The 22725-nt window shown below is 54.5% G+C and overlaps 1 protein-coding gene across 1 annotated transcript in view; it reads left to right on the forward strand.

The window, feature by feature from the left end:
• LOC140455055 (uncharacterized) overlaps positions 1-22725 on the forward strand; it is a 63355-nt gene that overhangs the window by 36934 nt on the left and 3696 nt on the right. The window contains exons 7-9 of the mRNA XM_072549722.1: positions 6719-6814; positions 13726-13830; positions 19822-19904. Of these exons, the coding sequence (XP_072405823.1) occupies positions 6719-6814; positions 13726-13830; positions 19822-19904 (284 nt within the window). The remainder of the gene's footprint in view (positions 1-6718; positions 6815-13725; positions 13831-19821; positions 19905-22725) is intronic.

Here is a 22725-nt window from a genome sequence, read left to right on the forward strand (position 1 = left end):
GGGCGGGTGTGTGTGTGTGTGGGGCGGGTGTGTGTGTGTGTGGGGGCGGGTGTGTGTGTGGGGGGCGGGTGTGTGTGTGGGGGGCGGGTGTGTGTGGGGGGGGCGGGTGTGTGGAGGGGAGTGTGTGTGTGTGTGTGGAGGGGAGTGTGTGTGTGTGTGTGGAGGGGAGTGTGTGTGTGTGTGGAGGGGAGTGTGTGTGTGTGTGTGGAGGGGAGTGTGTGTGTGTGTGGAGGGGAGTGTGTGTGTGTGTGGAGGGGAGTGTGTGTGTGTGTGTGGAGGGGAGTGTGTGTGTGTGTGTGTGGAGGGGAGTGTGTGTGTGTGTGTGGAGGGGAGTGTGTGTGTGTGTGGAGGGGAGTGTGTGTGTGTGTGTGTGGAGGGGAGTGTGTGTGTGTGGGGCGGGTGTGTGTGTGTGTGGGGCGGTTGTGTGTGTGTGTGTGGGGCGGGTGTGTGTGTGTGTGTGGGGGGCGGGTGTGTGTGTGTGGGGCGGGTGTGTGTGTGTGGTGGGGGAGTGTGTGTGGGGCGGGCTCTGTGTGTGTGTGTGTGTGGGGGTTTGGGGGTGTGTGTGTGTGGGGCGGGTGTGTGTGTGGGGCGGGTGTGTGTGTGGGGCGGGTGTGTGTGTGGGGTGGGTGTGTGTGTGTGTGTGTGGGGCGGGTGTGTGTGTGTGTGTGTGAGGCGGGTGTGTGTGTGTGTGTATGGGGTGGGTGTGTGTGTGTGTGTGTGTGGGGCGGGTGTGTGTGTGTGTGTGTGTGGGGCGGGTGTGTGTGTGTGTGTGTGTGTGTGGAGCGGGTGTGTGTGTGTGGGGCGGGTGTGTGTGTGTGTGTGTGTGTGGGGCGGGTGTGTGTATGTGGGGCGGGTGTGTGTGTGTGTGTGTGTGGGGCGGGTGTGTGTGTGTGTGTGGGGCGGGTGTGTGTGTGTGTGTGGGGCGGGTGTGTGTGTGTGTGTGGGGCGGGTGTGTGTGTGTGTGTGTGTGTGTGTGTGTGTGTGGGGCGGGTGTGTGTGTGTGTGTGGGGCGGGTGTGTGTGTGGGGCGGGTGTGTGTGTGTGGGGCGGGTGTGTGTATGTGGGGCGGGTGTGTGTGTGTGTGTGTGTGTGTGTGTGTGGGGCGGGTGTGTGTGTGTGTGTGGGGCGGGTGTGTGTGTGTGTGTGGGGCGGGTGTGTGTGTGTGTGTGTGTGTGGCGCGGGTGTGTGTGTGTGGGGCGGGTGTGTGTGTGTGTGTGTGTGGGGCGGGTGTGTGTGTGTGTGTGGGGCGGGTGTGTGTGTGTGTGTGGGGCGGGTGTGTGTGTGTGTGTGTGTGGGGCGGGTGTGTGTGTGTGTGTGTGGGGCGGGTGTGTGTGTGTGGGGCGGGTGTGTGTGTGTGTGTGTGTGGGGCGGGTGTGTGTGTGTGTGTGTGTGTGGGGCGGGTGTGTGTGTGTGGGGCGGGTGTGTGTGTGTGTGTGTGTGTGTGTGGGGCGGGTGTGTGTGTGTGTGTGTGTGGGGGGGGCGGGTGTGTGTATGTGGGGCGGGTGTGTGTGTGTGTGTGTGTGTGTGGGGCGGGTGTGTGTGTGTGTGTGTGTGTGTGGGGGGCGGGTGTGTGTATGTGGGGCGGGTGTGTGTGTGTATGTGTGGGGCGGGTGTGTGTGTGTGGGGCGGGTGTGTGTGTGTGTGTGTGTGTGGGGTGGGTGTGTGTGTGTGTGTGAGGCGGGTGTGTGTGTGTGTGGGGCGGGTGTGTGTGTGTGTGTGTGTGGGGTGGGTGTGTGTGTGTGTGTGGGGGCGGCGGGTGTGTGTGTGTGTGTGTGGGGCGGGTGTGTGTGTGTGTGTGGGGCGGGTGTGTGTGTGTGTGGGGGGGGTGGGTGTGTGTGTGTGTGTGTGTGGGGCGGGTGTGTGTGTGTGTGTGTGTGGGGCGGGTGTGTGTGTGTGTGTGTGTGTGTGTGTGTGGGGCGGGTGTGTGTGTGTGTGTGGGGCGGGTGTGTGTGTGGGGCGGGTGTGTGTGTGTGTGTGTGTGTGTGTGGGGCGGGTGTGTGTATGTGTGTGGGGCGGGTGTGTGTGTGTGTGTGTGTGTGTGTGTGGGGCGGGTGTGTGTGTGTGTGTGGGGCGGGTGTGTGTGTGTGTGGGGCGGGTGTGTGTATGTGGGGCGGGTGTGTGTGTGTGTGTGTGTGTCTGTGTGTGTGTGTGTGTGTGGGGCGGGTGTGTGTGTGTGTGTGGCGGGTGTGTGTGTGTGTGGGGCGGGTGTGTGTGTGTGTGGGGCGGGTGTGTGTGTGTGTGTGTCTGTGTGTGTGTGTGTGTGTGTGTGTGTGGGGCGGGTGTGTGTGTGTGTGTGTGTCTGTGTGTGTGTGTGTGTGTGAGTGTGTGTGTGTGTGTGTGTGGGGCGGGTGTGTGTGTGTGTGGGGCGGGTGTGTGTATGTGGGGCGGGTGTGTGTGTGTGTGTGTGTCTGTGTGTGTGTGTGTGTGTGGGGCGGGTGTGTGTGTGTGTGTGTGTCTGTGTGTGTGTGTGTGTGTGGGGCGGGTGTGTGTGTGTGTGTGTGTCTGTGTGTGTGTGTGGGGCGGGTGTGTGTGTGTGTGTGTGTGTGTGGGGCGGGTGTGTGTGTGTGTGGGGCGGGTGTGTGTGTGGGGCGGGTGTGTGTGTGTGTGTGTGTGTGTGGGGCGGGTGTGTGTGTGTGTGTGGGGCGGGTGTGTGTGTGTGTGTGTGTGTGTGTGTGTGGGGCGGGTGTGTGTGTGTGTGTGTGTGTGTGTGTGTGTGTGTGGGGCGGGTGTGTGTGTGTGTGTGGGGCGGGTGTGTGTGTGTGAGTGTGTGTGTGTGTGTGTGTGTGTGTGTGTGTGTGTGTGTGGGGCGGGTGTGTGTGTGTGTGTGTGTGTGTGTGGGGTGGGTGTGTGTGTGTGTGGGGCGGGTGTGTGTGTGGGGCGGGTGTGTGTGTGTGTGTGTGTGTGGGGCGGGTGTGTGTGTGTGTGTGGGGCGGGTGTGTGTGTGTGTGTGTGTGTGTGTGTGTGTGGGGCGGGTGTGTGTGTGTGTGTGTGTGTGTGTGTGTGTGTGTGTGGGGCGGGTGTGTGTGTGTGTGTGTGTGTGTGTGGGGCGGGTGTGTGTGTGTGTGTGTGTGTGTCTGTGTGTGTGTGTGTGAGTGTGTGTGTGTGTGTGTGTGTGTGTGTGTGTGTGTGGGGCGGGTGTGTGTGTGTGTGTGTGTGTGTGGGGGGCGGGTGTGTGTATGTGGGGCGGGTGTGTGTGTGTGTGTGTGTGTGTGTGTGTGTGTGTGTGGGGCGGGTGTGTGTGTGTGTGGGGCGGGTGTGTGTGTGTGTGTGTGTCTGTGTGTGTGTGTGTGTGTGGGGCGGGTGTGTGTGTGTGTGGGGCGGGTGTGTGTGTGTGTGTGTGTCTGTGTGTGTGTGTGTGTGTGGGGCGGGTGTGTGTGTGTGTCTGTGTGTGGGGCGGGTGTGTGTGTGTGTGTGGGGGGGTGTGGGGCGGCACAGTGGCACAGTGGTTAGCACTGTTGCCTCACTGCGCCAGGGACCCGGGTTCAATTCCCGCCTCAGGCGACTGACTGTGTGGAGTTTGCACGTTCTCCCCGTGTCTGCGTGGGTTTCCTCGGGGTGCTCTGGTTTCCTCCCACAGTCCAAAGATGTGCAGGCCAGGTGAATTGGCCGTGCTAAATTGTCCCATAGTGTTAGGTAAGGGGTAAATGTAGATGTAGGGGTATGGGTGGGTTACGCTTCGGCGGGGCGGTGTGGACTTGTTGGGCCGAAGGGCCTGTTTCCACACTGTAAGTAATCTAATTGTGTGTGTGTGTGTGTGTGTGTGTGTGTGTGTGTGTGTGTGTGTGTGTGTGTGTGTGTGTGTGGGGCGGGTGTGTGTGTGTGTGGGGCGGGTGTGTGTATGTGGGGCGGGTGTGTGTGTGTCTGTGTGTGTGTGTGTGTGGGGCGGGTGGGGGCGGGTGTGTGTGTGTCTGTGTGTGTGTGTGTGTGGGGCGGGTGTGTGTGTGTGTGTGTGTCTGTGTGTGTGTGTGTGTGTGGGGCGGGTGTGTGTGTGTGTGTGTGTCTGTGTGTGTGTGTGGGGCGGGTGTGTGTGTGTGTGTGTGTGTGTGTGTGGGGCGGGTGTGTGTGTGTGTGGGGCGGGTGTGTGTGTGGGGCGGGTGTGTGTGTGTGTGTGGGGCGGGTGTGTGTGTGTGTGTGGGGCGGGTGTGTGTGTGTGTGTGTGTGTGTGTGTGTGGGGCGGGTGTGTGTGTGTGTGTGTGTGTGTGTGTGTGTGTGTGTGTGTGGGGCGGGTGTGTGTGTGTGTGTGTGTGTGTGTGTGTGTGGGGCGGGTGTGTGTGTGTGTGGGGCGGGTGTGTGTGTGTGTGTGTGTGTGTGTGTGTGTGTGTGTGGGGCGGGTGTGTGTGTGTGTGTGTGTGTGTGTGTGTGTGTGGGGCGGGTGTGTGTGTGTGGTGTGTGTGTGTCTGTGTGTGTGTGTGTGAGTGTGTGTGTGTGTGTGTGTGTGTGTGTGTGTGTGTGTGTGTGGGCGGGTGTGTGTGTGTGTGTGTGTGTGTGGGGGGCGGGTGTGTGTATGTGGGCGGGTGTGTGTGTGTGTGTGTGTGTGTGTGTGTGTGTGGGGCGGGTGTGTGTGTGTGTGGGGCGGGTGTGTGTGTGTGTGTGTGTCTGTGTGTGTGTGTGTGTGTGGGGCGGGTGTGTGTGTGTGTGGGGCGGGTGTGTGTGTGTGTGTGTGTCTGTGTGTGTGTGTGTGTGTGGGGCGGGTGTGTGTGTGTGTCTGTGTGTGGGGCGGGTGTGTGTGTGTGTGTGGGGGGGTGTGGGGCGGCACAGTGGCACAGTGGTTAGCACTGTTGCCTCACTGCGCCAGGGACCCGGGTTCAATTCCTGCCTCAGGGCGACTGACTGTGTGGAGTTTGCACGTTCTCCCCGTGTCTGTGTGGGTTTCCTCGGGGTGCTCTGGTTTCCTCCCACAGTCCAAAGATGTGCAGGGGTAAATGTAGATGTAGGGGTATGGGTGGGTTACGCTTCGGCGGGGCGGTGTGGACTTGTTGGGCCGAAGGGCCTGTTTCCACACTGTAAGTAATCTAATTGTGTGTGTGTGTGTGTGTGTGTGTGTGTGTGTGTGTGTGGGGCGGGTGTGTGTGTGTGTGTGTGTGTGTGTGTGTGTGGGGCGGGTGTGTGTGTGTGTGTGTGTGTGTGTGTGTGTGGGGCGGGTGTGTGTGTGTGTGGGGCGGGTGTGTGTGTGGGGCGGGTGTGTGTGTGTGTGTGTGTGTGTGTGTGTGTGTGTGTGTGTGTGTGGGGCGGGTGTGTGTGTGTGTGTGTGTGTGTGTGTGTGTGTGTGGGGCGGGTGTGTGTGTGTGTGTGTCTGTGTGTGTGTGTGTGAGTGTGTGTGTGTGTGGGTGTGTGTGTGTGTGTGTGTGTGTGTGGGGGGGGGCGGGCGGGTGTGTGTGTTTGGGGGGGGTGGGTGTGTGTGTATGTGTGTGTGTGTGGGGGGGGGCGGGTGTGTGTGTTTGGGGGGGGTGTGTATATGGGTGTGTGTGTGGGGGTGGAGGGGGCGGGTGTGTGTGTTTGGGGGGGGTGTGTATGTGTGTGTGTATGTGTGTGTGTGGGGGGGGGGGTGGGTGTGTGTGTTTGGGGGGGGTGGGGTGTGGTGTGTGTGTATGTGTATATGGGTGTGTGTGTATGGGGGGGCAGGTGTGTGTGTTTGGGGGGTGTGTGTATATGTGTGTGTGTGGGGGGGGGCGGGTGTGTGTGTTTGGGGGGTGGGTGTGTGGGTGTGTATATGGGTGTGTGTGTGTGTGTGTGGGGGTGGCAGGTGTGTGTGTTTGGGGGGGTGTATGTGTGTGTGTATATGGGTGTGTGTGTGTTTGGGGGGGGGTGTATGTGTGTGTGTGTATATGGGTGTGTGTGTGTATATGGGTGTGTGTGTGTTTGGGGGGGTGTATGTGTGTGTGTATATGGGTGTGTGTGTGTGTATATGGGTGTGTGTGTGTTTGGGGGGGGTGTATGTGTGTGTGTATATGGGTGTGTGTGTGTGGGGGGGGAGGGGGCGGGTGTGTGTGTTTGGGGGGGGGTGTATGTTTGTGTGTGTATGGGTGTGTGTGTGTTGGGGGGGGAGGGGGCGGGTGTGTGTGTTTGGGGGGGTGGGTGTGTGGGTGTGTATATGGGTGTGTGTGTGTGTGTGTGGGGGTGGCAGGTGTGTGTGTTTGGGGGGGGGTGTATGTGTGTGTGTATATGGGTGTGTGTGTGTTTGGGGGTGTGTGTGTGTGTGTATATGGGTGTGTGTGTGTTTGGGGGGGTGTATGTATGTGTGTATATGGGTGTGTGTGTGTGTATATGGGTGTGTGTGTGTTTGGGGGGGGTGTATGTGTGTGTGTGTATATGGGTGTGTGTGTGTGGGGGGGGGAGGGGGCGGGTGTGTGTGTTTGGGGGGGGGTGTATGTTTGTGTGTGTATGGGTGTGTGTGTGTTGGGGGGGGAGGGGGCGGGTGTGTGTGTTTGGGGGGGTGTATGTGTGTGTGTATATGGGTGTGTGTGTGGGGGGGGGGAGGGGGCGGGTGTGTGTGTTTGGGGGGGTGTGTATGTGTGTGTGTATATGGGTGTGTGTGTGGGGGGGGGAGGGGGCGGGTGTGTGTGTTTGGGGGGGTGTGTATGTGTGTGTGTATATGGGTGTGTGTGTGTGGGGGGGGGGAGGGGGCGGGTGTGTGTGTTTGGGGGGGGTGTGTATGTGTGTGTGTATATGGGGGTGTCTGTGTCTGTTCTCTCTGTGACTCTTATTCCATATTTCACCAGTTTGCCGTGTTACGGTGGATGCAGTAACTCCAATCTGTGGGCTCGTTGTTGTCTGTGCATCAGCGATTCTGCTTGCTGAAATTGCAAAACAAGCCGGTGAGTGTTCAGTGATTTTTTTAAAAAGTGATCACCAAATTCCGAAAGCCATAATGAGGCCTCATTGCAAAGTCTGTTTGATTCTAGTCCGGCCTGGCTTTGCCAAGGACAATGCACCAGAGACTTCCCAATCCCAAAGGTGTTACTTAGTTGAAAAAAAAACGTGCAGTGTATGAAGAGGGTCCTACCTGTGAATAAATGTGGTTTTTTTGTACGTATAGGTGAGTGACATTGTGAGCCTGACTGATGATCTTCACTTGGCTGCTTTAGTACATCTCAGGGCTATTCTTAGTACAGCTTAGGGTTATCTAGCAAGTGCTGTCCCAATTGCAAAATCATATCTAATGTCGGCTGGTGGGGGGGGCAGCGAGCGAGTATTCTGCCTACTCTGAACATCTGAACTTCTGCTTGCCACCATAAGCCCTACATTGTGTGATCTGCATGGGTAACTGTGGCTAACAATGGAGGCTCAAGAAGCATGATGGGAAATTATGCCAACACTCCCTCAGCTTGCTGTGAAAGGAAGCAGTAAATCCTGATCCTGACCAGGTAAGTGCATGATGCTAAATTTTATTCAACCCCCGTGATGGCAAAAGGGGATAAAATAAGGTTGATAAGAGGCATCATGGGCACGGATGTCTCCTGTGCACAGACGTCTCTCTCCGATAGAGCTCACATCTACAAGGGTCATGTGCAGGAGATAATTGCATTGAACAGTCTGGAAGACCGGGAGAAGCACCTTGGAGATCCCAAGAGTGTCATGGACCAGCCCAGGCCCTAACTTTTCAAGTTGTTTCAGGTAGATGTCAGGTGAATATTCCCAGGAGGGATGCAGCTGGTCAAACCAATCGGCTTCAAGTAAAAACCGTTTATTTCCACACCACTGAGTGAAACACAAGGAAAACAGAACTTAGAATATCACCTATTTTAAAACCAGCGAACAACGGAGCTGTTCCAAATTTCCGTGTCGCCCCCCCCCCATCACCCACATAAACACACCCCCTGGCAAAAAAGGGAAGTTCAAACACAAGTTTTTACAAGAGAGACGTTAGAGAGGGGCATCTGTTGAATCAGGGAACCTTTTTCTCCCAGCAGCTTTCTTTGACCAGTCGTTTCGAACAGGCTGCTTGTTTAAAATCCCAAAACCCACCCAGGAGGAAAAAAACCCTGAACTGGGCACTCCCCCTTTCATTGTACCAGTGCTTTTTAAAAAAAAACGACCCAAAAGCTTTTTGCCTGATTATTGCCTTAGGCAGTATCTGTTAGCCATTGGCAACGTCCCTTTTCCCAGACAGATCGAGACCTCTGCCTTTTACAACCCCGCTTGAAATCATCCGAGGACAAATAACCCTGTTAAAGGAGCATCATTGGTACAAGAGTAGCAACTTTAAGCGACAATTCGAGACCAATCCACATGAAGAGAAGACCATGAATTCAGAATTCAGAGAGATTGTGACTCAGTAAACTTGGTCTGTTTGCCCCGTACGGGGGAGTCTCCAGAATCCAGTCAATCCATGAGATAATGTGTTCGCTGTGTGTTTTCTAAAAACTGAAGAGTTACTAGTGAAAGGGAAGTTCAATTGGATTCTAATTTGGCTGTCCTTATCTGTCACAAAATTCAACACGCTAATGGACGGAAGGTCAATGATGGCATGGTGGTTCAGTGGTTAGTACTGCTGCCTCACAGCGCCAGGGGACCCAGGTTCGATCCCAGCCTCGGGCGACTGTCTGTGGGAAGTTTGCACGTTCTCCCCCGTGTCTGCGTGGGTTTCCTCCGGGTGCTCCGGTTTCCTCCCACAGTCCAAAGGTGTGCAGGTCAGGGGTGAATTGGCCCTGCTAAATTGCCCATATTGTTAGCTGCATGAGTCAGGGGTAAATATAGGGCAGGGGAATGGGTCTGAGGTGGGTTACTGTTCGGAGGGTCAGTTGTGGACTTGTTGGGCCAAATGACCCGTTTCCATACTGTAAGGAACCTAATCTATTCTACAACAGTCGGGCAATAGTTCCACCAATCAAAATTCACTCGCAACTGAACAGCGTCCTCGCCTTGCAAGTTCATCCTGATTCACCGCAACGCAAACCCGTTTGAGTTTTTTCAGCAAACCTCGGGTGAGAACTTTGTGTCTTATTCCCAAGGTCCAGCCAGTGTCACCAGCCGTTCCCCAGTTGGGAGGCGGGAATGCTGCTGGGAACACATGGGAGTCTGTCTGCCTGGTTAATGCATCACTGAGTGAAAGGAGAGTGTTTTGACGTCGAGTCGAGTTCAGTGTTGCTTCATTGGTGGAATGTAGACACCAGACACTCGCCAAAAGAAGAAAAAGGACAAAAGCAAACTTTGCTCAAGGAGAACATAAGAACCAAGAGCAGGAGTAGGCCATTCGGTCCCTCCAGCCTGCTCCACCATTCAATAGATTAGATTAGATTCCCTACAGTGTGGAAACAGGCCCTTCGGCCCAACCAGTCCACTCCGACCCTCCGAAGAGCAACCCACCCGGGCCACTTCCCTCTGACTAATGCGCCTAGCACTACGGGGCAATTCAGCCCGGCCAATTCACCCCCGAACCTGCACATCTTCGGGCTGTGGGAGGAAACCGGAGCACCCGGATGAAATCCACGCAGACATGGGGGGGAGAATGTGCAAACTCCACGCAGACGGTCGCCCGAGGCTGGGATCGAACCTGGGACCCTGGCGATGTGAGCCACCATGCCGCCCCAAAATAAGGTCAGGGCCGATCTTTCTCGTGGACTCGGCTCACTTACCCACTCCCTCACCCTAACCCTTAATCCTTCACTGTTCAAAACCTATCTTTGCTTATAAAAACATTCATCGAGACAGCTTCAACTGTTTCACTGGGCAGGGCCTTCCACATGGATTCACATCCCTCTGGGTGAAGAGGTTCCTCCCCAGCTCAGTCCTCAACCTGTTCCCTCTTATTTTGAGGCTGTGGCCCCTGGTTCTAGTTTCACCTCCCTACCAGTGGAAACAACACCCCCCCCCACCCCTTGCTTCTCTTATCGATTCCCTTCATAATTGTACAATCGTGTCCCCATAGGTTGCTGGGTTATGTTCCAGAAGCCTGCTGTTGAGACCCGAAATGGCAGATGGGTGTGAACCTATTCATTTAAATGTGAAATTTGCCTTCCCAGCAGCCCCCTGGTCCCCACTCTGTGGTGTGACAGAAGCTGGCGAAGGTTTCACTCTCTCTTCCGGGTACAGTGCACGCTTTCAACTTCATCATGCAAAAACAACTCTGCTTCCTGGATGAAATACCGGGGGCAGGTGAGGAGCTGGAATTCTGCAATGGACAACCCACATCCTGACTCCCCACGGCCTGCGCACCAAGGCACAAGCCAGGAGGACTGCGACGGAACACCACACCCTTGCCTGGTGCAGCCCCAACAACACTGGAGAAGCTTGAAGTGGATAAAGGAGCCAACCCACCCACCCGCTCCAACACTGACTCACAGTGACAGTAGTATCTCCACGATCAGGCTCTGTCCAAACCCTGTGGCCCCTATGCGTATGTGAGAAACCTGAGAATGACGAGAACGAGGGTAGGTCCGATCAAGGACAGTAGTGGGAGACTGTGTATTGAGTCGGAAGAGATAGGAGAGGTCTTGAACAAGTACTTCTCTTCAGTATTTACGAACGAGAGGGACCGTATTGTTGAAGAGGAGAGTGTGAAACGGACTGATAAGCTAGAAGAGATACCTGTTAGGAAGGAAGATGTGTTGGACATTTTGAACAACTTGAGGATAGACAAGTCCCCGGGCCTGACGGGATATATCCTAGGATTATGTGGGAAGCAAGAGAGGAAATTGCAGTACCGTTGGCAATGATCTTCTCGTCTTCAGTGGCAACTGGGGTGGTACCAGGGGACTGGAGAGTAGCGAATGTTGTGCCCCTGTTCAAAAAAGGGAATAGGGATAACCCCGGGGAATTACAGGCCAGTTAGTCTTACTTCTGTGGTAGGCAAAGTAATGGAAAGGGTACTGAGGGATAGGATTTACGAGTATCTGGAACGGCACTGCTTGATTAGGGACAGCCAGCACGGATTTGTGAAGGGTAGGTCTTGCCTTACAAGTCTTATTGAATTCTTCGAGGAGGTGACCAAGCATGTGGATGAGGGTAGAGCAGTGGATGTAGTGTACATGGATTTTAGTAAGGCATTTGATAAGGTTCTCCATGGTAGGCTTATGCGGAAAGTCAGGAGGCATGGGATAGAGGGAAATTTGGCCAATTGGATAGAAAACTGGCTAACCGGTCGAAGTCAGAGAGTGGTGGTAGATGGTAAATATTCAGCATGGAGTCCAGTTACAAGTGGAGTTCCGCAGGGATCAGTTCTGGGTCCTCTGCTGTTTGTAATTTTTATTAATGACTTAGATGAGGGAGTCGAAGGGTGGGTCAGTAAATTTGCAGACGATACGAAGATTGGTGGAGTTGTGGATAGTGAGGAGGGCTGTTGTCGGCTGCAAAGGGACTTAGATATGATGCAGAGCTGGGCTGAGGAGTGGCAGATGGAGTTCAACCCTGCCAAGTGTGAGGTTGTCCATTTTGGAAGGACAAATAAGAATGTAGAATACAGGGTTAACGCTAGGGTTCTTGGTCAGGTGGAGAAACAGAGGGATCTTGGGGTCTATGTACATAGATCTTTGAAGGTTGCCACTCAGGTGGATAGAGTTTGTAAGAAGGCCTATGGAGTATTATCGTTCATTAGCAGAGGGATTGAATTCAAGAGTCGTGAGGTGATGTTGCAGCTGTACAGGACTTTGGTTAGGCCACATTTGGAGTACTGTGTACAGTTCTGGTCGCCTCACTTTAGGAAAGATGTGGAAGCTTTGGAGAGGGTGCAGAGAAGATTTACCAGGATGTTGCCTGGAATGGAGAGTAGGTCGTACGAGGATAGGTTGAGAGTTCTCGGCCTTTTCTCATTGGAACGGCGAAGGATGAGGGGTGACTTGATAGAGGTTTATAAGATGATCAGAGGAATAGATAGAGTAGACAGTCAGAAACTTTTTCCCCGGGTACAACAGAGTATTACAAGGGGACATAAATTTAAGGTGAAGGGTGGAAGGTATAGGGGAGATGTCAGGGGTGGGTTCTTTACCCAGAGAGTGGTGGGGGCATGGAATGCGCTGCCCGAGGGAGTGGTAGAGTCAGATTCATTGGCGACCTTTAAGCGGCATTTGGATAGGTACATGGATGGGTGCTTAATCTAGGATAGAAGTTCGGCACAACATCGTGGGCCGAAGGGCCTGTTCTGTGCTGTATTGTTCTATGTTCTATGTTCTATGTTCTATGTACCATCTTGGGAGAGCAAGGTAGCGAACATATGGGAACACTGTCACCTGTGCTTTGGAATTATACCATCCATTCGCTACCAGTGGGATTCACTACATTCGGTGGATTGCAATGTTCCACAAGGAACCCACAGGCACTTCCTCCTGGGGAATCAGAGATGGGTAATACATGCTGTCCCAGACCCGTGGACTACAGGGTGAAACCTATTAAAATTCTCTCTGAACAGCAGCATCGGGACAGACAGCTTGGGCCGAATGGCCTCTTCTGTGCTGTAACCAGTCTATCCCCCAATGTCTGCAGAGCAAGTCAACTGACTGTCGGCTCCAAAGTGAATCGATAAACACAACAAATATTTGAAGCCTTTGGTTTGTAAAGATCATTCAGGCCATCATTCCTGTGCTAGCCCTTTCAAAGAGCCACCCAGTTAGACTCACTGCCTGGTCCTTTCCCAGGGTCCTGCAAATTCCTCCTTTTTAAATCCTTATTCAACGTCCTTTCAAAGTCACGACTGAAACTGCGCATCCACCCTGTGGTGCAGATATTCTACTGAACCGCACTGTTCCTCGATGAAACCATACACCTCTGGAACAGGTAGGACTTGAACACAGGTCTGTCGGAACATTGGAAGATTTAACATTTTGGGCTGCAACTCCGATGACCTCGCGGTTTTTTCAGTGGTTCGAATTTAACCAAGCCGTTTAAGTTATCCCCCAAGATACGAAAACCCACTCGAATTTGAATTTTACTGTTTTGACAACATTGAACCAGTGAGATGATCCGATGTTTTGGAGGATTGAAAAGCAGGTATTTTGGACATTGGCCATTTTCAGACAGACTCTCTGAAAACGCTCTGAAAGGTATCTTCTTTCATATGAAAAATCGGTGCAGCAGAAGACGATAGGAGATTGGCACCACTGTCTGGATTTGAACATTGAGTTACTGTAAATTTAATAGGCACTTTCTCAGATCAGTATATTGTTATAGAGTGGGAGGTAGATAACAAATCTTTAAGACCGAGGAGGCTTGAAGTTGTAAATAGTTCTTGTTTAATGTTCATTTTAGAGTTAAAGAATAAAATTGATATTTTTTCTTTAAATAGTTGAAGTTGAGAGTTTTCTGTCAATCATATTTTAACAGATTACAAGGCGAGGTGAGCTTTTCTGGGTGTTTGGTTTAATTAATAGAAGGGTTCACTGCTGTGTCATGACATTTGGAACTTCTTATCATTAGTTCGAAATTACAAGTGGTCCGCAGATCGGACGGTGGCTCGGTGGTTTGCGCTGCTGCCGCAAGGCACCAGGGACCCGGGTTCAATTCCCGCTCTCGGGCAACTGTCTGTGTGGAGTTTGCACGTTCTCCCTGTGTCTGTGTGGGTTTCCTCTGGTTCCCTCCCATAGTCCAAAGATGTTCTGGCCAGGCGAATCGGCCGTGAGAAATTGCCCGTAGCGTTCGGTGCATTAGTCAGAGGGGAATGGGTCTGGGTGGGTTGCTCTCCGGCGGGTCGGCGGGGACTGGTTGGGCCGAAGGGCCTGTTTCCACACCGACGGGAATCTGATCTAGTCATAAAATGAATATTCACGGGGGTCTACATGCAACTTTGTCTTGACAGGTAAAGGATGTGAGCCACCACCCGATCTACTATCAAGTATACTTCCTGCTGTGTTTGTGCCAGTGGCACTTTGTGGCGCGTTCTTTGCCTTTTATGTTTATATATGTAAGTAATCGTCCTACAGGTTGGTTTAAAATTGCAACAATATTTTGTATTTGTGCGAATTCTAACGTGGCTTAAATGTCCCAAAGCACTTCCCTGGAGCATAGTCAGATAAAACCAGGACACTGATGGAAAGGAACAAGGTGTTTGTATATAGCTGCTCGAAAGGTAAAGGTTTGAAGGCAAAGAGAGAGGCACAGGGTTTTTAAGGAAGGGACTCTAATAGCTGAAGACAGTGCCGTCAATGGTTACTAGATTAGATTACTTACAGTGTGGAAACAGGCCCTTCGGCCCAACCAGTCCACACCGACCCTCCGAAGCTCAACCCACCCAGACCCCATTCCCCCCCCCCCACATTTATCCCTTCACCTAACGCCACGGGCAATTTAGCACGGCCAGTCCACCCTAAGCTGCACATCTTTGTGACTGTGGGAGGAAACCGGAGCACCCGAAGGAAACCCCCGCAGACCCCATGGGGAGAACGTGCAAACTCCACACAGATGGTCGCCTGAGGTGGGAATTGAACCCTGGTCTCCTGGCGCTGTGAGGCAGCAGTGCTAACCACTGTGCCACCCTAAATGACAGGGTGAGAGAGCAGAGGTGGGAGACCTCTGATATCCGGCAGGATGGTAGATCCTGGAGAGAGTTAGATCACGAGGGATTTGAATGCAAAGGTCAGAGTTTTGAATGGGGGGGGGCTGATGTAATGGGCACGTAGCATGGATTTCTGTCCCTTTCCATTTCAGTTGTCCCCCCTTGTGCTTTGTCGCTGACTTCAGCCTGCTGTACACTTTCAATGAATGACAAGGAAATGCAGCTTGCCTTCCCAATTGGTACTTTGTAGCCTACCCGAACTTGGATCATAACCTCTGCCCCACTGAACTGTCTGAAGTTTCTCACTGCTTCTAGATTTCGAATTGTAGCTGACCATCCTGCTGTTAACACCCTCCTGCAAAGACAGCTTTTGTTTCATCGTGTTGCGGACTAGACCAGAACCCCCCCCCCGACAATATTACAAGAAGGTAGCCTGAACCCACCTGTACAGCCACGTACAGGCTCAGCCTGAGAGTGGGGAGAGAGTTATCCTTGTTCTCCAACAGCCCACTGTTGGCGGTGAAGCTTAATTCGAATTCTAGCAGCTCGTTTTGCAAAAACTTCTGCTTTTTGGCATCGTTCTGGGAAACCACTCAGTCTGAGCTGAGCAGGAATGCTTTCAACAGCTAACTGGTTCCCTTTCTCTAAGAAGAGAGGCCGACATTTAGGGGGGGGAGCAATCCAGAGAAGGTTCACTGGGGCCCTATCTTGGGTATGGAGAGAAGCTGTCTTCTGGGGAGGGGTTTGAGCCAGTGCTCATTGGAGTGCAGAAGGACGAGAGGCGACCTTGTTCACAGACGAGACACTTAATGGACTGACAGGGAGGATGCAATAAGGGATGGGATCCCCTTGTGGAGAGTCTGGGTCCTGAGGGTATCATTTCAGGGGGTAAAGGGTCACATGTTTAAGACAGCAACGAGGAATTTCTTTACTCAGAGCATATTAGATTAGACTAGATTCCTACAGTGTGGAAACAGGCCCTTCGGCCCAACCAGTCCACACTGACCCTCTGAAGGGTAACCCACTCAGACCTATTTCCCTCTGACTAATGCGCCTAACACTACGGGCACTTCAGCACGTCCAATCCACCCTAACCTACACATCCCTGAACACTATGGGACAATTTAGCACGTCCAATCCACCCTAACCTACACATCCCTGAACACTATGGGACAATTTAGCACGGCCAATCCACCCTAACCTGCACATCCCTGAACACTATGGGACAATTTAGCACGGCCAATCCACCCTAACCTGCACATCCCTGAACACTATGGGACAATTTAGCACGGCCAATCCACCCTAACCTGCACATCCCTGAACACGATGGGACAATTTAGCACGGCCAATCCACCCTAACCTCCACATCCCTGAACACTATGGGACAATTTAGCACGGCCAATCCACCCTAACCTACACATCCCTGGGCACTATGGGACAATTTAGCATTGCCAATCCACCCTAACCTACACATCCCTGAACACGATGGGACAATTTAGCACGGCCAATCCACCCTAACCTACACATCCCTGAACACTATGGGACAATTTAGCGTGGCCGATTCACCCCTGACCTGCACATCTTTGGACTGTGGGAGGAACCCCACGCAGACACGGGGGAGAACGTGCAAACTCCACAGAGACAGTTGCCCGAGGCTGGGATCGAACCTGGGACCCCTGGTGCGGTGAGGCAGCAGGGCTAACCACTGGGCCACCGTACCGCCCTAAATAGAGGGGCTGTCCAGTCTGGGTGATAAAGTGTATTCGAGGCTTGAGATAATCCAGGGTCACTGGGAAGAGGAAGGAACGTAGCTCATGGGACCAGCCGTTATTTCGTTGGAGGGCGGGGCAGACCTGTTTGGGGCTGAATGGCCATCTTCGGCCGCTCTGTTCCCCGTGGGTCATGAAGCGGTAACAGCCAGGCAGGGACTTTCCCCAGCGGCCTGGGCAGAGGGGATTCTCGTTCTCGCATCGACCTCATTCTCTTGTGCCGCGTTCACCGATTCCGTGGGGGTCTCCGGCAGCCGCGCCCACTCACCGCGGGGTTGATTCCCAATGTGTGTTTGGGCGCGATTCTCCGAAGCTCTTTTCACTGAGCGCCTGCTGTCCGGGGCGGGGGGGGAGGGGAGGGGGACGCGGAATCAGCCAGGCTGGGCTGAATGGCCTCCCCCCTCCTCTGTGACCTTTCCGTTTCTGTGAACAGCGAGGCAAGTTTAAGGGGAACTGACGCAATAGCCCAACTCTGCTGGAACGCTCAAAGTCTGGTGACATTTCACCAACGCCCACCCATCGGGTATTTCTGATGTCGATGTTCCAGCACGGAAGCGGGATGCTACTCCTGGAAAATTCCTCGGTGTCGGATCAAGATTTCCCAACCAGAAAGCTGATGCCTGAGGAGGGGAGATTAAACACACGAGCAGGGTGCCCTTTTTTTGGGGGGGGGGGGGGCATTTGCGCCAAATATTTCCTGAACTGTTCAAAGTTCGGCGCAAATCTTGTCGTGTCGAAGAGGGACACTTGTGGTAGGATTTCTGCCTTGCTGTTTCCCGTGAGACAGCAGATCTCCGAATCTCGTTTCCTCCCACACTTCCCCTTTGCGAGGTTTGTCTTTCTTTGTTTCGCTGTGTCGATTTTCAGGCCCTTGGTGTGAATCCCAAACCCTCCCCCCTCCCCCCCCCCCCCCCCCCCCCCCCCCCCGCACCTCACAGTGTTAAAACAAGTACCCGAGAATTTCACCAGTGGCATGAAGAGAGAGTGGTGGGAGCCGAAGAGGGGATTTACACAGAGGCTCGGACTGAGGTATCAAATGGGTGCTTTGAATCTGGGTGCTTACCATCTGGAAGTAGGCCATTTGGCCCATCAGGTCCACAACTCCTCCCTTCCAAAGAGCATCCCACCCAAACCCCTCACCCTATCATTCTGTGTTTGCTGTGGATAGCCCACCTGGCGTGTACATCTCTGGGCATTTTAGATTAGATTCCCTACTGTATGGGAAACGGGCCCTTCAGCCCAACAAGTCCATGCCTACCCTCTGAAAAGCAACCCACCCATTCCCATTCCCCATGTTTACCCCTGACTAATGGGCCTCAAACTACGGGCAGTCCACCCTGACCTGCACGTCTTTGGACAGTGGGAGGAAACCCACGCAGACACGGGGGGGAGAACGTGCAAACTCCACGTAGACGGTCGCCCGAGGCTGGGATCGAACCTGGGTGCTATGAGGAAGCAGTGCGAACCACCGAGCCACCGTTAGTATCTGTCTTCATCCAGCAAGAAAATGTAATGCTGATGACCCAGTTCGCAAGGGGGGGGGGGGTCAGGTGAGGTATTTAATGTGGCAGCGCACGGCGGTAATGTCAGTGATCCATGATCCCAGACAACACTCCACGGGTTCAAATCCCACTCCAGCAGATGGGAGAGATTGGAGTTCAATTTATGTTTTGAAAGTCTGGAATTGTCAAAAACAGAACTGACCCCAATGTCGTGAAAACCCCATCTTGTTCGCCGTAGCCAGGAAATCTGTCTCCTTACCCGGCCTGTCCGACATGTGACCCCGGGTTCAGAGCGATGTGATTGACTCTAAACTGGGCGATTAGGGGTGGTCAGTAAGTGCTGCTCTCATCACATCCGGTGAGGGAGTATGGGAAGGAATCCGGTGAGGGAGTATGGGAAGGATTGAGAAAGGAGGGCGTTGGATTGGGTGGTTCGCTTGCCCGAACACAGCTGCCAGCTGAAAGGGTCTCCCCTTGGTTTCAGCAAGGTTTTACAAAGGCTGGTAACGCACGTCCTGATGGCCTTTCAGTGGAAATCTCATCCTCCTGCAGCAACAAAAGCACTGTCAGCCCTGGAGCTGAACCCACCCAACCACTCGTGAACTCTTTACTAGATTCCCTACTGTATGGAAACAGGCCCTTTGGCCCAACAAGTCCACGCTGACCCTCCGAAGAGTAACCCACCCAGACCCTACATTTACCCCTGAGTAATGCACCTAACACTATGAATAATTTAGCACGGCCAATCCACCCTAACCTGCACGTTTTTGGACTGTGGGAGGAAACCGGAGCACCCGGAGGAAACCCACACAGACACAGGGGAGAACGTGCAAACTCCACACAGACAGTCGCCCGAGGCTGGGATCGAACCTGGGTCCCTGAAGCTGTGAGGCAACAGTGCTAACCACTGAGCCACCATGCCCCCCCCCCCACCCCAGTTAGTCATTTCGCAGGATGTGGGTGTCGCTGATTGTCCTGATATTTATCATCCATCTCTTTATTGCCCAAAGGGTATTGACGAGGAGAAAGTGAGGACTGCAGATGCTGGAGATCAGAGCTGAAAATGTGTTGCTGGAAAAGCGCAGCAGGTCAGGCAGCATCCAAGGAGCAGGAGAATCGACGTTTCGGGCATCAGCCCTTCTTCAGGAATCTGATTGGATGCTGCCTGACCTGCTGCGCTTTTCCAGCAACACATTTTCAGCAAAGGGTTCAGGGACCCATTGTTCAGGGACAACCATATTGGTGTGAGTCTGGAGTCATGTGTAGGCTAGACCACCACCAACATCTGCACATCTTTGGACTGTGGGAGGAAACCATACAAGGATGTTGCCAGGGTTGGAGGGTTTGAGCTACAGGGAGAGGCTGAACAGGCTGGGACTGTTTTCCCTGGAGCGTCGGAGGCTGAGGAGTGACCTTATAGAGGTTTACAAAATCGTGAGGGAGCATGGATAGGGTAAACAGACAAAGTCTTTTCCCTGGGGTGGGGAAGTCCAGAACTAGAGGGCATAGGTTTAGGGTGAGAGGGGAAAGATATAAAAGAGACCTAAGGGGCAACTTTTTCACACACAGGGTGGTACGTGTATGGAATGAGCTGCCAGAGGAAGTGGTGGAGGCTGGTACAATTACAAATTTACTCATCCAGATACATTTTAGTTGAATAGGAAGGGTTTGGAGGGATATGGGCCGGGTGCTGGTAGGTGAGATTAGATTGGGTTGGGATATCTGGGTCAGCATGGACGGGTTGGACCGAAGGGTCTGGTTCCATGCTGTACATCTGTATGACTCTAACTAAAATTCCACAGTGGGACTCGAACCCAGGGTTCCCAGGACACCACCTGGGACAGTGGATTAATAGGAGGAAGTGAGGACTGTGGACGCTGGAGAGTCAAGAGTCGAGAGTGTGGTGCTGAAAAAGCACAGCAGGTCAGGCAGCATCCGAGGAGCAGGAGAGTCAATGTTTCGGGCATAAGCCCTTCATCAGGAACCTCTGGATTAATAGCCCTGGGATAATACCAGTTGTGCATTGCCTCCTCCCTCTCCCTTCTTCCCCCGCCCCCCCCACTCCAATCATTCCAAACGTGGTCCAGCTCATCCGTGAATTAACACATCTCGTTTTGCGGCCCACACAGACAGAAAACAGAGGAGAGCACAGCAACTGAGAGGCTCAGCTGAGGAACCGAGTAAGGAGAATCCCGACCAGCCCGTGGGACCTGTAAGTATCGGGATAGGAAAGGCAAGCTGGGAATGGTCTCCTCTTGTAAGTTGTCCCAGGTCCTGCTGCCAATATCACATCAATCCCCTTTCACCCATTACCCTGGTGCAGGTTGCACTCCTGGTCCAGCGACATCTCGGGTTTCAAATCCTCAGCCTTGTTTCCGGATCCTTCCATCCCCTCACCCCACCCAATGTCGGGAGTCTCCTCCAGCCCGCACAACCCGCAATTCCCTGCTTGGAATCGATCCACCGTAAAGTGAAGTCGTAACTTCATCGATCTCATCCTTAAGCTCTGCAGTTCCTTCCCTGAGCTTCTCCTCCACCTCATTTCCTGTCTCTCTCTCTCCCCCTCCCCCTCCCCCTCCGTCTCCCCCTCCCCCTCCGTCTCCCCTTCCCTCTCCCCCTCCCCTCCGTCTCCCCCTCCCCCCTCCGTCTCTCCCTCCGTCTCTCCCTCCGTCTCTCCCCCTCCCTCCGTCTCTCCCCCTCCCTCCGGCTCTCCCCCCTCCCTCTCCCCCCTCCCTCTCCCCCCTCCCTCTTCCCCCCTCCCTCCTCCCCCTCCCTCCTCCCCCTCCCTCCCCCTCCCTCTCCCCCTCCCTCCCCCTCCCTCTCCCCCTCCCTCCCCCTCCCTCTCCCTCTCCCTCTCCCTCCCCCTCTCCCCCTCCCTCCTCCCTCTCCCCCCTCCCTTTTCCCCCCTCCCTCCTCCCCCTCCCTCCCCCTCCCTCTCCCCCCTCCCTCCCCCTCCCTCTCCCCCTCCCTCCCCCTCCCTCTCCCCCTCCCTCCTCCCCCTCCCTCCCCCTCCCTCCCCCTCCCTCTCCCCCTCCATCCCCCTCCCTCTCCCCCTCCATCCCCCTCCCTCTTCCCCTCCCTCCCCCTCCCTCTCCCCCTCCCTCCCCCTCCCTCTTCCCCTCCCTCCCCCTCCCTCTCCCCCTCCCTCCCCCTCCCTCTCCCCCTCCCTCCCCCCCTCCCTCCCCCTCCCTCTCCCTCTCCCTCCCCCTCCCTCTCTCCCTCTCCCTCTCCCTCCCCCTCCCCCTCCCCCTCCCTCCCCCTCCCCCTCCCCCCCTCTCTTCTCCCTCCCTCTCCCTCCCCCTCCCTCTCCCTCCCTCTCCCTCCTCCTCCCTCTCCCCCTCCCACCCCTCCCTCTCCCTCCTCCTCCCTCTCCCCTCCCTCTCCCTCCTCCTCCCTCTCCCCCTCCCTCCCCCTCCCCCTCCCTCTCCCTCTCCCCTCTCCCTCTCCCTCCCCCTCCCTCTCCGTCTCCCTCTCCCCCTTCCCCTCCCTCTCCCTCTCCCTCTCCCTCTCCCTCCCCCTCCCTCTCCCCCTCCCTCTCCCCCTCCCTCCCCCTCCCCCTCCCTCTCCCTCCCTCTCCCTCTCCCTCTCCCTCTCCCCCTCCCCCTCCCTCCCCCTCCCCCTCCCTCTCCCTCCCTCTCCCTCTCCCTCTCCCTCTCCCTCTCCCTCCCCCTTCCTCTCCCTCCCCCTCCCTCTCCCTCCTCCTCTCCCTCTCCCTCCTCCTTTCAGTATTCACAGAGGTGCTCATTGATTCAATCCCAATGCGCAGGGTCACAGGAGAATGGCAACTCGGTGATTGGCTCGTTCAGAGAGTGGGTGTGGATGTGACGGGTCCAATGGCCTCAGCTGGTGGAATGGCTGTCTTCCAGACCTTCCTTCTTGTTTTCAGCTTCATGCCCGATTTGTAAAAGTCCTGGAAAGACCCTGAAGGTGTTTTATGACAGTAACCGCCCAGATTGGGAATTATCGATATCATTATCCCTTCACTGTCCTGGATCAAAGTCCTGCCCTGTCCGCACAGACTGCAGTGGTTCGAGAAGGCAGCTCACCCCCACCTTCTCAACGGCAACGAGGGACGGGCGATAAATGATGAAAAGTCAAAACGCCACTCCCCGTTAACTCTGTGCCATTCAGTTACAATCCCGACAGTGTTGGAAGTGGGCCATTCGGCCCAGCGAGTCCACACCACTCCTGAGGAGCTTTCCACCCACACCCTTTACCCAATATCTCCCATGGCTCACCCACACACCCCTGAACACTATGGGACAATTTAGCACGGTCAATCCACCCTAACCTACACATCCCTGAACACTATGGGACAATTTAGCACGGCCAATCCACCCTAACCTACACATCCCTCAACACTATGGGACAATTTAGCACGCCCAATCCACCCTAACCTACACATCCCTGAACACTATGGGACAATTTAGCACGGCCAATCCACCCTAACCTACACATCCCTGAACACTATGGGACAATTTAGCACGGCCAATCCACCCTAACCTACACATCCCTGAACACGATGAGACAATTTAGCACGGCCAATCCACCCTAACCTACACATCCCTGAACACTATGGGACAATTTAGCACGGCCAATCCACCCTAACCTACACATCCCTGAACACGATGAGACAATTTAGCACGGCCAATCCACCCTAACCTGCACATCCCTGAACACTATGGGACAATTTAGCACAGCCAATCCACCCTAACCTACACATCCCTGAACACTATGGGACAATTTAGCACAGCCAATCCACCCTAACCTACACATCCCTGAACACTATGGGACAATATAGCACGGCCAATCCACCCTAACCTACACATCCCTGAACACTATGGGGTAATTTAGCACGGCCAATCCACTCTAACCTACACATCCCTGAACACTATGGGACAATTTAGCACGGCCAATCCACCCTAACCTACACACCCCTGAACACGATGAGACAATTTAGCACGGCCAATCCACCCCTAACCTGCACATCCCTGAACACTATGGGACAATTTAGCACGGCCAATCCACCCTAA

This window comes from Chiloscyllium punctatum, chromosome 30 (assembly GCF_047496795.1).
Source record: "Chiloscyllium punctatum isolate Juve2018m chromosome 30, sChiPun1.3, whole genome shotgun sequence".
NCBI classification, from domain to species: domain Eukaryota; kingdom Metazoa; phylum Chordata; class Chondrichthyes; order Orectolobiformes; family Hemiscylliidae; genus Chiloscyllium; species Chiloscyllium punctatum.